The 15,411-nt window shown below is 32.6% G+C and overlaps 2 protein-coding genes across 2 annotated transcripts; both read right to left on the reverse strand.

Annotated features, from left to right (window-relative positions):
• Positions 1–940: 940 nt before the first annotated feature.
• On the reverse strand, positions 941–9,927 carry kermit (PDZ domain-containing protein GIPC-like protein kermit). The gene is made up of 4 exons (XM_090107162.1): positions 9,393–9,927; positions 2,214–2,444; positions 1,731–1,982; positions 941–1,268 (listed from the first exon to the last, which is right to left on the reverse strand). Exons 1-4 carry the CDS (start codon positions 9,630–9,632, stop codon positions 1,029–1,031), a joined length of 963 nt encoding a protein of 320 aa, XP_089963288.1. The 5' UTR covers positions 9,633–9,927; the 3' UTR covers positions 941–1,028.
• Positions 9,928–10,423: 496 nt separating this feature from the next.
• On the reverse strand, positions 10,424–15,332 carry LOC149904561 (beta-1,3-galactosyltransferase 5-like). The gene is made up of 6 exons (XM_090107310.1): positions 15,214–15,332; positions 14,342–14,531; positions 13,850–14,027; positions 13,473–13,680; positions 13,152–13,274; positions 10,424–11,012 (listed from the first exon to the last, which is right to left on the reverse strand). Exons 1-6 carry the CDS (start codon positions 15,263–15,265, stop codon positions 10,762–10,764), a joined length of 1,002 nt encoding a protein of 333 aa, XP_089963436.1. The 5' UTR covers positions 15,266–15,332; the 3' UTR covers positions 10,424–10,761.
• Positions 15,333–15,411: the final 79 nt, after the last annotated feature.

Consider the following 15,411-nt stretch of genomic DNA (forward strand, 5'->3'; position numbering starts at 1 on the left):
ACATGTTTGTACTAACTATACATAAAATCTAGCTATTGTAAGTTTTAAGCAATCATTTTTTGGACCTTGTCAATGAAATAAAGATAAAGATCATTTCTCAATAGTTAAATATACCCTAAATATGTAGTTAAATAAATCACGAAGAATGGTAATACATATTATGTACATACATTTACCTTAATACATATATGAAACATTTGTGACGACTTACACATTAATTATTCAGAATAGATTGTTCTAAAAGGCACTTTAAGCAGGTCATAAATGCTAGGTATTAATATTTATGATTTTTTTTGTTATCCTATTTTTTAAGGGGCCGTTCATAAAATACATTCGCATACAAGGGGGGGAGGGGTTTTCGCGAGTGTGACAAGATGTGACAAGGGGTGACAGGGGGTCTACGGCAGCGTGACGTTCGCAGTTCATTAAAAATTTTTACTGTTCGTTCTCTCGCTGTGTCGCTGTAGCGTTTTGACTTGGTTCTAGTGGTGTTGCGATCGAACTACGATAACGTTTCTAAGCACTCTGCGCTCTCGACTCAGTAACAAATGAAAATAATATTTCTCATGCATTTATTATTGTATTTTTTATTAATATTTAAGATATTTATTCATTTAGGTATTTAAAGTTTATTATAAAAATAAAAAAAATATTTTCTAATATAAAAATTTTTGTATTATCAATCATGTTTAGGAGGGGAGGGGTCTTAGTTTTTGTGACGAAATCTTTCCAGGGGGGTCACAGAAGGTGTGACACAGCGTGACAACCGGAGGGGGTCAAAAAAGTGAATTTTAGTGTAACGTATTTTATGAACGGCCCCTAATCGGTTTTATAAATTAAATCAATCTTCTTAGAAAGTTCATCAAGTAGTAATGCGAAATGACCCTTAATTAGGATTTAATACATGAAGACTTCGTTTTATAATGGATTATTTTGTCAACAATACATTTTAACTTACAATATAAACAAAATGGCGTTTTGTGTGGCGATACGCAAAAGTTTGGGAAACTATAAAGTAGTTGGAAATCTTAACTCAGTCTGCCAGATCTCGCATCAGTTATAGCACCCCATAATTCTATGATAAACTCGTCGGTAAATCCAAACTCTTGTAAGTCGCTATTATCTATAGCTTCGGCTAATTGCATGGAATTAGTTTTTCCTTCAGCGAGATCCCACATTTGTGACGCTAACTCGGAATCATTAATTCCCATAAATGACTCTAGGAGCTCATTGATCTTCTCTATTCCGGCCTTTGATTTTTCGTCATGCTGGAAATGTGTAAATTCATTTTTAAATTAAATAGATCTTATTACTGTATATTACTCTAAATATATTTCCTTTTATAATGCTCGGGTACCACCAGATACCTAGTCTTTTGGTATGCTCAACTACGTGGGTTATTATGTAGTTCAAAATCAACAAAAATATTATAATTAATTTTATAATTATTAATATATACCTCTCACAGTGCTTTCATTTAACGTTTACATTTTGATTTCTAATGATAGAAAAGTAAATAATTATTAATCACCTATAAGTGGTCTTTAGCATTTTACGTCAACATAAAAATCTATCAATCAGTAAAAAAATATACCTAATACGACTAATTTACTAAGTGGTAATCACCACAGCAAATGTACGCAGAACATTTATAAGACTTCAGGGTCGACTTTTGCTAATCAAAAAATATTAAACGGAATAAAACAGGAATTAATCAAAATTTTACATACTTCATTTTCTATAGTGGCTTGTCCATTTGCTTTAAATCTTAAAGTTTCCTTGCCTGATCCATAGCTTTGTTTCTTGCTAGATCTTGCACTACCAGATTTCGGACCAATGCTACCAAATCCGCTTTTTAACGGTTCTACCAAGCGAATGGTGAACGTCTTGCCTTTGGGTATTTCCTTCAGTAATTTCGCTACTTCATAATGCCTCTTACCAACCATACTCTCACCTTCTAATCGTTCAATGTGATCTCCAACCTAAAGATAGAATGAATTTATGAACATGAACAGTTTAACTCAATAATAGATAGTTTCCTGTTGTCAAGAGGTCGATGACTGCATGTTTAAATAACCCACATAATGTATTGTGCGCTTTATTAAACACTGCATTCAATGCAGAGACATGCCTCACAAAAATTGTATAATGAACTCCAGACAATACAAGTCCTATAGGATAACTACATTAAGAAAACATAAACGTGTAACTACCTCTATATGTTGTATCCTTGATACAATTGAACCTTCTTTTATTCTCTTGATAAATGAATAACCAGCTCCATTGTCAGTTATTGTTAAACCGAGTGCATCTTCCGTTTTAACGATTTCTATTTCTTTTGGCCTGCCTTTTCGGTGTGCGAAAATGAAGTCCTCCAATCCTATTTGGCCACCTAAAAGCTTTTTCATATCCACTTTGTGAGTGTTCAAGGTGCAAAAAAGGATCTGGAAACATAAAATGAAGAAGTTATAGTAGGAAATGTGTTAATTAAATATTAATAGGCGAACGGACAAAACGTCGATGGTTCATATTCTGAGAAGGAAGTGTTATAGAATAATTAATTGTTGTGTGACATGTCATATAATACAATGTAGGTACATAATATAATGTAATCATGTAATGTAATCAACATTAGGTAAGCCTACTAACTTGAATATTAATATAATGTGTCTGTGGTTAGTTTTGATAAGTTGTTATTTGTATAAAGATTCGTTATAAGTTTATAACATAATCTGAATGAATAAGAAAATCAACATAAATCACACATTGCATTCCAATACATTACATAATCTGCATTTCCACAAAATACTAAAATTAAATTATAGGTAACAATTTTATGTCAAGACGAATTCTTTAATTACATATTGGAATATCTATTTTTTTTGTTAGGTAAGTACCTACTATATAACTCATGAATTTATTTAATTATTACATACTTTTAATCGTAAGTCGTAGTATATCTAAGGGGTTTGTAATAGTTATGATACTTGATAAGTTATAGAACTAAGATTAATTTACTAAATTTATTTCTCCACCCGCATATCTTTTTGCACGCCTCATAAGCGAAGCGTTGAGGTGGGTACTACTGTCACTTCGCGCAAAACATCTGATTTTTCAAACTTAAAATGTCTTTATGTATCATACATTGCACTTGTAAGATAATACATACACACACATATTAAGAAAAAACACTATTTTTAACGTTCATGATATTTTTGATGTCATTTTTGTTATTTAAACTAGTTAAAAAACAGTTTAAAAAAGTTCTGTCTTGGACGTCCGTGTGTCTGTATGTGCGGATCCTTTTTCTTGTTAACACGATAGCGACCGAAATACTTTACTAATCGAGTCTTTTTTTTTCTCTTACGCTTGAGTATGCTCAGGAATAGAACCCTTTCATTTTTCAGGGTCTGATTCGATGTGGTTTAATTGTTATTAAATAAACAAAAATAATAATTAATAAATATTTATTAAAAAAAAAATTATGAGGCGTGCACTTTTGGATTTTCCAAATTATTTTAACAAGACCCTTCACTGAGATTATATTTCGAACGCCCAGACATAAAAACGATCAAATAAATAGGTAATTGACTGCGGACCGATGGTTACCATTTACTACGTCAATGGGTCATTGCTTTACCTTGGAATGTAGGTATACTGACAGTACGTTATCACTGACCTTCATGCTAATTTACACTTTCATGTCGGAAAATTTAGAGATGTACGAATTGTTTTGGGTTTCGACAAGCAATAAACGACCTTGTTTAGTAGAACTAAATGCTATTTTAGAGTAAGTAAAATATAAATCAGTGGATTTAATGCGGTTTCTGCACTAAGTTCGACTACGCCCCTGGACTAAACTGACCCGCTTCCTGGAGAGTCAGCCATGCGTATATCCGAAACGACACTTGTAAATCTAGTTACATATAAATTAGACAAAAATCGTTTAATATTTCTGAAAACAAAAACGCTTACTTTTGCATTGCGTGTTTATGTTATTAGCTGATGGATATATGTATTATATTACCTACTACGGCTTAGTAAATTAGTACTGATTGAAGAATAAGAAAAAATAACCATCTTTACTTTCAAATGCTAATGAACATAATAGGATGATAATTTATAGAGGCTCGATACTTTATATTCTATGTTAGAGCTACAGCTCTATATAGCTCTATATTATACATAATTCAATAATGAAAATAAAAAATATTAATGTGATGTTAATATAGGTAGTAGTTAGTACTAGGTACGAAACTGACTCTCCCTTGAAGAAAGCACCGAAACAAAAATTATGCGAAAACTATCAGAATAGCGGTCACGCCATTTTCACTCGCCGACAATAACCTTTAGAATGCGCACAGCCTCGTTACAAATTTCATGGCCACGTATTGTCATTTATTTTAACTCTAAATTTTGTTAATAAAATAATGGTTTGCCCATCCACGAATGTGTCTTACTCTAAAAATATAGCAATAAATTATTGGCCCTTGTTTTTCAAGCAATGTCCAATGTCTACCTATTAGAACTATTAGAAGAAATAAAGAAACCTATTAGGTACCTAATAACTGCAATATATTATTCACTTCACTTGACGACGCGGTTGGCGCAGTGGTAAAGTAACTGCCTACTGAGCCGACGGTTCGATCCCCGGTCAGGGCAAATATTTGTGTGATGAACTCAATTATTTGTTCTTGGGTCTGGGTGTTATTATCTATATATGTATTTATTAAATATTATATTTATCGTCGCCTAGTACCCACAACACAAGCCTTAGTTGAGCTTACTGTGGGACTAGGTCGATTTGTGTAATAATGTCCTATAATATTTATTTATTTATTTATCAGTAACGCATATTTCACAATGTGGCTTAGATTTCCAAACAATCACTGTTGGGTTCTTTTATGATTCAGCACTGTATACTCACAGCTATTGAATAAAATGTTAATGACGTCACGTTATTATTACAATATAATAAACAACATTCTAAGTTTGCAAACAAAGGAAAAAATAAATCCTACCATTTTTTGTCTATCTATGTATTTATGTATTCATGAAAAAAATTATCATAGAAGGTAGTTTTGTATGTACTGATATGCAGCGTATAATTTCCTAAAACAAATGCTTCGTCATTATCAAAGTTTACTGATCGGTTATAAGCAAACAAACGTCATATTTTGCAGGCTTTATCCGGCAAAAAATCTTAAAGATTCCAATGAAAAATTTGATACAACTCTCCTAGTGTTCTGTTATAATAAATTTACAATAATTATTAGCGAATACACACGATGGACGGCTTTGGTAAGATAGAGTAGATGTAGGGATCACGGATCACCTAATACTTATAATATAAAAAAAAAAATAGTCAAGTAGAACTGATATTTTCTCTGTGCGTAAAAAATAAAAATATTCTGTTTCTTCTTTTTTTCTCTTCGTTAATATTTTAACGATAAATTTTTATCATTCTCGAAATATAGTCAGCAGATAAAAAAATGAAATAACGAAGTATCTATACTTAAATATCTCCGAAATTAGGGATGTAACGATACCGATACAGATACCGATATATCGGCCGATATATCGGCAAGCCGATATATCGGTATCGCCGATAATAAATCAACCGATACCGATATTTTTTTATTAAATTCTTTCTTTTCTTTTATGTTTTTGCATTGTATTCATTCATATTGTATTATTTCTGTTTCTGTAATAGTGTTAAGGAAGAGCGGAACCTCCTGACACAAGCATTTTATTTGCTTACTAGGAGTGTTCCAATCACAAATTTGTTTATGTAAAGGAAAGAAAAAGATAATTTTGAATTTTTTTTAATTTTTAACGTGATAACGTTTTTAAAATCGTTTTAGTCGGGTGACATGTTCATAAACTTGTGTCACACCAAAACCTCACGAGCGCGATCGCAGGTATAACGAGAGAGAGACGGACCGATCTCCCGTTTCATCTCGAGCGCTGCCACTGCATTATGTTATCACGTAAACATCTCGATCGTAAACCTACTTTACAAACAACCAATTTTTTTGATATCAAATAATTCAAAAAATCCGCGCCCAATGAACGATGCGGGAGGCCGCCCGCGCGTGCGCACTTTGTTTTCTGAAAAAACTCTACCAATTATAGTAAACTTTTATTAGGTACCACAGACATGTATCAAGATAGACTAAGCGAGTGTATGTACTTCCCGTGTCCAAACTAAGTTTATGAAACTTACTTGACGCTGGCCTACACTCAGTCCGCGCTTGCAGTTCGCCAAGGAAAGACGTGAAGCTGAATAAAGTAAAATGCCGAATTGCGCCGTTATAAACTGTAGAAACTCCACAGCTGTGAGTGGCCGAGTTAGCAGAGATGTTTCCTTCCACCGGTAAGTAATTTTCTAATCAGAATATGCACTATTTATTTTAAAATCAAATTAAGAATATCTGTGGAAAACGATCGTGACAAACACGGATACCAAATCATACGAAATGATTCGGAATACATTGCGGCTTTTACTTGGCACGGTGAAGATCGCGTCGTATGATAACAAGCAATGAATAGCGTCTTCTCATTTTTCTGTTCTCATTTTTCTGTCCAATTTTGTGGTTAGTGATGTTCATTTGATGCAACAGTTCTCGATTCTAATCGATTTTATAATCGAACAGAAAAATGATAATTTGAAGGAGCAATTTTTCAGAAAAAAAGGCATAGATTTTTTTTGTCATTTAATACGACTTGACCTAGAACTTTTAAGTATTTTAATACAAAGGTACTAAAAATAAATATTATGACATGGACGCCATTAGTTAAAGTGTCATCTTGGGAGTTTTTTAAGAAAACTCCTTATTGCTAAGACTATGTTTGTTTTTTCAGTTTTCCAAGTAACCCGAACATAAAAGGAAAATGGATCGATGCAACGGGACATAAAGATTGATTGATTGACAGTTTCATTACTTTCTTTCGATGGCCTCTCTAGTACGTAGTACATGGTAACTCAATGGGCATATGTAAGAAAAAGCTAAAACACATTAGTTTACTTGTTAGAATATTAAAAGGTTTATAACTTTATTTTATCATCCCTCTGTCTATGGTAATTATCATTTTTCTGTCTTGAATCGATTTAGTAATCGATTACGATTCATTTATTTGACTACCTCTTAGACATAGATCTAGTTTGATCTGATTTCTTTCGATTTACTTCGATGGGATAGGACGATACTAGAATCGCCGCGTGAGTGGCGGCCTAATCGATTTAGCGTAAAATGAAATTAACATCACTAAAAAGCGCTCGTGACGTCATAACGCGTCAAGGTCAGTACAAAAAATATGACACGCTTGGTTTTCATACAGATCGCGGTACTTGCGTTGTCTACTTAAATATACATGTCTGTGTTAGGTACTGATTGTATGTGTATTACTTAAAGTTTAACTGACTTCGTAAAATAATTATACCTACTAAAATAAATGGTTTTGTTGTTTTTTGATTTGGCCTTTTTATTTAAAAGAATACGATTAACAGTTGTCTCTGTTAAATGTTGGTAACTTTTTATGCATAATTCACTATTTATTTTTCTACCAAGCCATCGATATCGGTATCGGTATCGGTATCGCCGATACATTACTACAAATATCGGTATCGGTATCGTATCGGCAAAATCATGTATCGTTACATCCCTATCCGAAATGTTATTTATTTTTTTTAAAGGTAATTTTTAATTTATATGTAGTACGTGACCGTTGTCGAACATTTATGGTTGTATTATTTATACTTAACACATCCTGTATAAGATAGGAGTATACTTATAGATATAGGTCAGGTACCATTAATTTAATTCATTGAAAATGAAACCAAAATAAGTATAACAATATCACATTAGAATTTTAAATTAGTATTGAGTTTCATGGTATCTTTTAAGTTTTAACTTTAAATAAAATTGTATTAAAGTTAAGTATTATTCACGCAACGTGGAAACTAGGTATGTTGTCAGTAGCCACTGACTTACATAACTTCCTTATTAATCAGAAACTTAATAAGTATTTTATAATATTCCTTTCTATTCTATAATATGTGTAGGTTCCACATAATATGTTTCACTTTATCTTTTGTATAACTACTGACAACTGCTTGTATTTAGGTCAAATAGAATTTATGCCGACGCGACATTAACATCAAAAGTTTTTTCCTCACGGTTTAATATTAGTACATGCAACTTCTATGGACATGGTATATTTTCTCTAGTTGGTGATCGATTATCTAATATTGATTATAATATAATGCTCAAAACAATCAAGGATGTGGAAACTATACAACGGTATGATACATATTATGATTTATGACCAAAAACGTTTTTGGATATGTACCTAAGTATTTTTATTTAAAGAACGCGTCGAATGAAGTATGTACATACTCTTTTATTGGAAATTTTTCATAAAAACCTTAAAAAAAATAATTTTCATTTTCGATTTTCACAAAAACTACGCATTTTCGTTGGAAAAGAAAAGCAGTTTGTTAAGAAAATCCACTACCAGCTATCGATTAAACAGCACAAAATAATGAAATTCGGGGATATCGAATCAAATATTTAACCGTAATGTGTAACAAGCCAGTAATTAATCTGATACACTCGCAATTGTAATAGGTCAATTGTTTGTCTTCAGACAATTAATTTATACCTATTATTTTCCTCATTAATGTGTGTTTCATATATTGTGTATTAACAAACGTTTCAAGAGCGTTGTTAATAGCGAGTACACAGAAGTTATAGGACTTATAGGTAGCTATCATTTTTCTAAAATTCATCTTCTTTATTATTTTATGTAGGTTCAATTACGAAATATTTGTGTAGGTGTAGGTAATTAAAATGAAACACAATACGTGTACAAAAATATAAAAGTATCATGAAATTGTATACTTTTCCGTCATACTCATAGATAGCTGGTATATGTAGATCAACATTACGTAAGAAATACTTAATTGCAAAATAATCAAATGTGAATCGCAAGGTATTAAAACTTAATAGGTATTTAATGAGTAGAATGTCGACGAATTAGAAGACGTTTCAATATTTTTTTATCAATTATTGTGTGAGTCAGAATTCAATTTATGTTAATCCTTGAAAATTGATTAATTTCAGTATCTTTATAGAGACTATATAGATATCAATTTGCATTACATAGTTACACTCTAACTCTAGTTAAGTTTAAAGTACACTAGATTATTATTATTTATTATGGTATGACCCACCGTTCCCTTGTCGCAAATGAATTTAGCTCCACCGGGAATCAAACTCATTACCACAGACCAAGATACGATCAGAATGAATATTGTGACTAAATTTTACAAACAAATGATTAATCGCAATCTAATCTTCAAAATAGAGAATGTATATATATGTACTTACATCTTCGGGTGGAAAATCGTAACATTCTGCTATTTTTTGATAGAGCTCCTTGACATTTGAGAATCCAGATATAAGACCAAGGGGGCTTCCTTGCGCCTGCTGGCAATGAAACACTAACTGTGACTTTTGAGCACCATTGTTGTTATCTACACCGTTAGATTGATTATACACGTCTTCAACTGGAGGCGGCGGTACTGGAGGAGACGTGTATTTCGTGTTTTTCTTCTTAAATAACGACATTGCTGCTTGATCACACGAAGTAACGGTAAATTAAGATTTTCTTTGGTATTAAGTTTAGAACACACTCATTACACCCGTACACAGTAAATTTTAATCACCACACAGTCACATTGCCAGCAAGAACTTGAAATGTCGCTATCGACGCGTCATACTTCACGATAAGTTATCATCCAATGGTTGATACTGGATAAGATTATGGCGCACTCTATAGTTGAAGGTAGAACATTATCAAAGTATTTTCGAGGTTGTACATAAACGATAGAACTACACGTACACTCGACAACCCGACTGGCCAGTGACTGAGGAAATGAGGGGGAGGGGTGGCGACTGGCGAATGAGGTAACAAAATGTGGATTGTGCAGTTGAAACGAAAGCCGAATGGTTGACTTCACATGACTTCATACACTGTAACTTTGCCGTCATTTTCAAATTTCAAATTAGTTTGCGCTTCATTAGGAATTATAAATGCAAGCTTAATGATTTGTCTTTAATTATTATAATTAGTTTCAAATTAACTGATTAGATAAAACTTAATTCTATAGGTTCATTCATAATCTTAATATTACTTTTGTATTCCAGGAAATATCAATTCTTTTTGACCTTGTACCTTTTCAACGCAATGCCCGCCACTTAGCTCATCTATCCATGATTGGGTATGGATATTGCAATTAAGTATTAATAATTAAACGGTACATACATAATACGACTAAGAAAAAAAAATCTAGGGCATAGGTATAAATATAATATAAAAGAACAAAATCGTAAGAAAATGTGCGATTTTTTATATACATATTTAAGTATAATGTTGTACCTACTAGCTAAAAGTAAAGTATATAATATATTGAATATACCTAATATGTTCTTAAAAAAATATATAATTTCCACAATTTTTGCAGATAGTTACACAATTCGTACACACGAAATCATATCCGTCTTATTTCCATTATAGGTGTAGGTAATGGCTTGCATTTTCCCTTTGTTCCATAATATTTATATATAGTACACACTCCTTACACTATATATACACACTCCTTTATGTACCCGTACCACCTGTATCACATACAAGGTTATAAAAATGTTATCTTAGTCAACGCGAAGCAAAGCGAGTAGAATCTACTTCTACCATTAATTATTTTTCACCCATTGTTACTAATTTTGACCACCATTTTAACATTTCTGTTGGCGACAAACTATGAACTGAAGCTAAATTCCAATAAAATTGTGTTAAAGGCAGCCATGGTTTGAATCCCCGTAGTCGCGGTTCATGAGTTAGCCGTAACCCCAATTTCTTTTTCGCAACTAAGAAAGTAAAATAAATATCTTCTATATTGATAACAGGAACTGAATATGCCGCTTTCAAAATTGGAAGTACATGTTTTCCTGTAAAAGAAAAATATTTTGCTTACAAGTTTTAGGTACTAAGTTACATACCTATAGATTTCATACACACTATTTGCCATAAGTAGTGTAAGTAGTAATAGTAAAGGACAAAAAATTGAGTATGAAATGGGTAAACTAATTAAGCTTTACTGATGTAAAAATAATTTCTTTTCAAAAGCTTATATAGGGTGTCCCAACAAGAACGCAAGATTTAAATTTGGCGCCATTCGAAGTGTCATTGTTTGACATATCAACAAGTGTTATTTTTAATTAGTAGAAGGTATAAGGTTAGTGAAAATGGAACGCTAAACGAAGGATCAACGCATTCTCGTTATAAAATTTGTTTTACCAAAATAGTGAAAGTTTTGCGGCTACAGTACGCAAATTGCGATCAAAGAAATTGCGATCAGTAAAAGAGATTAATGGAAAAATTTGCTGAAACTGGGTCTGTTAGTGATGTAAAGACAAGAACACGCCTTCGACCTGGTCGATCAACCGAAAATATCGCAGCTGTATGTGATGATATCGCTCAAACTCCATCCATCTCAATTCAACACTGAGCTCCAAAAATTGGTGGTTCCGAATCCACTATGCAGCGAATTTTGACAAAAGATTTGCGTCTTGCATGCTGGAGGGGATGTGGTTTCAACAAGACTTCGCCACATGTCATACAGCCAGAGAAACAATACAATTGCTGCATCAGTCATTTCTCGGTCATGTTACTTCACGCTTTGGGGACCATAATTGGCCACCTAGATCATGCGATTTAGGGGTTTTTTTGAAATCGATGGTTTATGCGACTAAGCCGACGATGACTCAAGCCTTAAAAGACGAAATTGGACGCTGTATTAATGAAATACCACAGCATTTATGTAAAACGGTCATTGAAAATTTCATTAAAGATCGCATATGTGCCAGCAAAGCCGCGGTGGCCATCTCCCTGATGTGTTGTTCCAAACAAAACCTCATCTTGTCTACTTTACGATATAATATAGTTTTCACAATTTTTTTTTAATATCTGCGTTTCATGTCAAATTTAAATCTTGCGTTCTTGTTGGGACACCCTATATAATCTTGAAGACATAATAATACGACTTATGAGTTATACCTGTCCCCCTAGTCAAGTGGCTTTCTGTTATAGCGTAGCGGTCAATAGAATAGACTACGAATGTATGAGATTGACGTAACCTGTAGATACGTTTATCTACAGCCTACGTCAATCTCATACATTCGTAGTCTATTCTATTGAACGCTACGCTAACAGAAAGCCACTTGACTAGGGGGGCTGTGGTTATACCAAATTTCGTCAATCGTTAATAATAGGACGTCTATAGTACCTATCAGTTACAGGAATTGCACCTGCATCTCTTTTTTATTTAATTAGCAGGCAAACGAACAAACGAGTCACCGTTGAGCAATCGAGGTAACCCACAAAACTCCAAATTCATCTAAATAATAGAATCCGGCCAAGTGGGAGTTGGACTCGCGCATCCACGCGACGCGACGGTTTTTAACAAAACTATTTTTTATAATATTACATATAATATGTTATAACAAGACGTTGCCTTGTACCAAATTTCAAGATTCTGTGTTCACGCTAAGTACTCTGTAGGCTGTAGGTTTTGATTCCCTTGCGAATATCGAAAATTTACAACATATGCGGCTGTATCTTTTAATTTTTCCACAGTCATCACACATGTCTACATATTATATAAAATTCTCGCGCCAAAATGTTAGTTACCGTATATGGTGACCACTGCCCTACCCCTCCGAAGCTGCTGGACTGATTCCGATGAAATTTTGTGTCTATTATGTAGGTCTGAGAATCGGCCAACAACTATTTTTCATATGCCTCAGTGATAAGAGTAAGTCCGTTTGCCGGGACAGTTTGATATAAATGTCAACTTGATACATTTTTATGCGTTCATAAGGGGTTTCCGTTTTTTTTTGAAAAGCTAAAAACTCGAAACCCTAAAAATGTGCAATATTTTTGCATCGTTAAGGATTTCCCTTGTTAAAATGAGACAGGAAGCGTAAGCGTTATATCTGCATGTCACAAACCACTGATTTTTTTTTTCAAACAACAACAGGACATATTCCAGAGCAATGGTAAGTAATTATAAATTGAAAATTATTTACCATTTATTAAATACGCATTGCCAGAAAGATATTCAGGAACCATATCATCTGCGTATAACCAATGAGGAAGGAACCATTTTTCGTCTTCATTATGATAAACAGCAGCATTTTCATTCTTATAGCCTGGAATAAATTGGAGGTGCTATATAATTTTAATAAAGCCTTACCATTTTGAATTTCATATGAACCAAGTTATTACATTTAAATAACTAAAGGGGATTTGGGATTTAAGTTCAGTAGGTAGGTAACTAATAAAGACGACTGTTAATACTTGAAAAACTTTAAAAAAAGTCTAGGTTCTGTTCCTTTATGTAAGTATACCTATAAGATCTGCATCCAAATTTTCTTTAACAATTCTTTCTATCTGCCATGGATTAATTAAAATATCGTCGTCAGTCTTGAGTAAAAAATTTATTTTTGATGAACATTTCTGTGCCGTCCATTTCAGCATGAGAGCCGTCTTCAGTGTGAGATTCTGATAATGTTCTTGAAACTGGTAAACTACTAGATCACCTTTGTGCCTGTCGGACTGTAAAAAATAAATTTTTTTATTTAATAACTTATCTTACTTTAGTAAATAACTACATAATATTGTTTTCATGTTGTATTCGGAATAACTACTTCGTTGGAAGTCATTAACAAATTATCGGCACCATATTAAGGTTGATTTAGGTAATTAGATTATGTACAAGTATTACCAAATGATCAATTTCTTTGGCATTATTTAGGCCAATAATGAACAGAGTTCGCAATCGAGTGGCCCATGTGATTCTTATTGCCTCACGTTGATTGACATGGAAAGGAGAAGAAGCAACGATAACCAGAACTGAAATATTATCTCGACATGGTAAAGTTGAAGGTTCTTGTAGAAGATTTCTGAAATATTATTACAAATATGTATTTAAATATAAACAACCCCAGCTTTTTTCAAAATATCGCTAAGATACATTATTTCTTAGTTTCCACGTAATTGTTCTGTAGGTATGTACTATGTACCTATCAAGCAGCTGACTGCTGAGAGAGTTGATTAGGAGAAATAAAACAGAACTTGAACTTTGTAAAAAAACGTAACTTCACCCATTAACATACTTATTGTAAAAGTTTGTTTTATGATGCAACAAAGAAGTTTGGATAATTATTATAAAATAATAGAATAACAAACAATTAAAAAATCAGTAGGTATAACGTACATTTCTTTAATGTAATCCTCCAAATTGCGATTACGCTTGAAGTGATCGAAATAGTTCTCATGATGATGTAAATCATAAGCCTTGTAGCTAATTAATTTTAATTCCCACCAGCATAGCAGTGATACTGATAATATAATAAGCAGTACAAAAATATTTTTCGACGTCTTAATCTGTGTTGAAATTTTGAGCACTGTAATTAATAATGATGTACTTAATTGTAAAATATATATTAAATAATGGACATTTATAAGAGCACGGTATCAGATGCTGCCGCGGATAAAACCCAGGCCACGCGAGTAAAAGCAAATAATTATTTCTTTAGTTTATGTGCCTATAATCTATGTATATATCTGACAAGTATTATCAGAATCCGTCCAGTTGTTTTCCGATAAAACAGTAACAAACACACACACACACACAATCTTTCGATCATTTAAAATATTAGTAAGTATTATTACATAGTAAGTAGTAACTAGTTAGTTAGATAAATAATTTTAAATATTAAAAAAACTTTTAAATCTAATAACCTAACTAGGCGACATAAAAATAACAACTGATTCACACGCTTTTCATTTTATTTTAACACTAGCTGCTCCGCGCGGTTTCACCCCCGTGGCGCCACTCCTGTTGCTCGTAGCGTGATGAAATATAGCCTATAACCTTCCTCGATAAATGGGCTATCTTACACCGAATAAATAAATAAATAGTATCTAGCAATCATACTAAAATTTTATACTATTATCACAGATTAATAATAATATACTTAGTTACTACGTATACAACTATTATCATATTATGCACTATCATCAGTTTTACAGTACATAGTAATTATCAATATACATGATGTACTTACTTAAGACATACTTACTTACCTAAAAAATATAATTTCCCTCTCAAGAAAACATCCAGGATTTTCTTCTCCATAATCACAATTCGAATAATCAGTTTGACGGGAATAATTTAAAACCAAATGATTTAATTTTTTAAATGATTTATAAAACAAACAATTATTAAAACATACAAGTAAGTAATTTAATTTCAACGTATGGTAAGTGAACCATACGTTGTAA

Source organism: Colias eurytheme, chromosome 11, assembly GCF_061535395.1.
Source record: "Colias eurytheme isolate Ceu_HAF_F1 chromosome 11, ilColEury1 Martin Lab GWU primary, whole genome shotgun sequence".
NCBI classification, from domain to species: domain Eukaryota; kingdom Metazoa; phylum Arthropoda; class Insecta; order Lepidoptera; family Pieridae; genus Colias; species Colias eurytheme.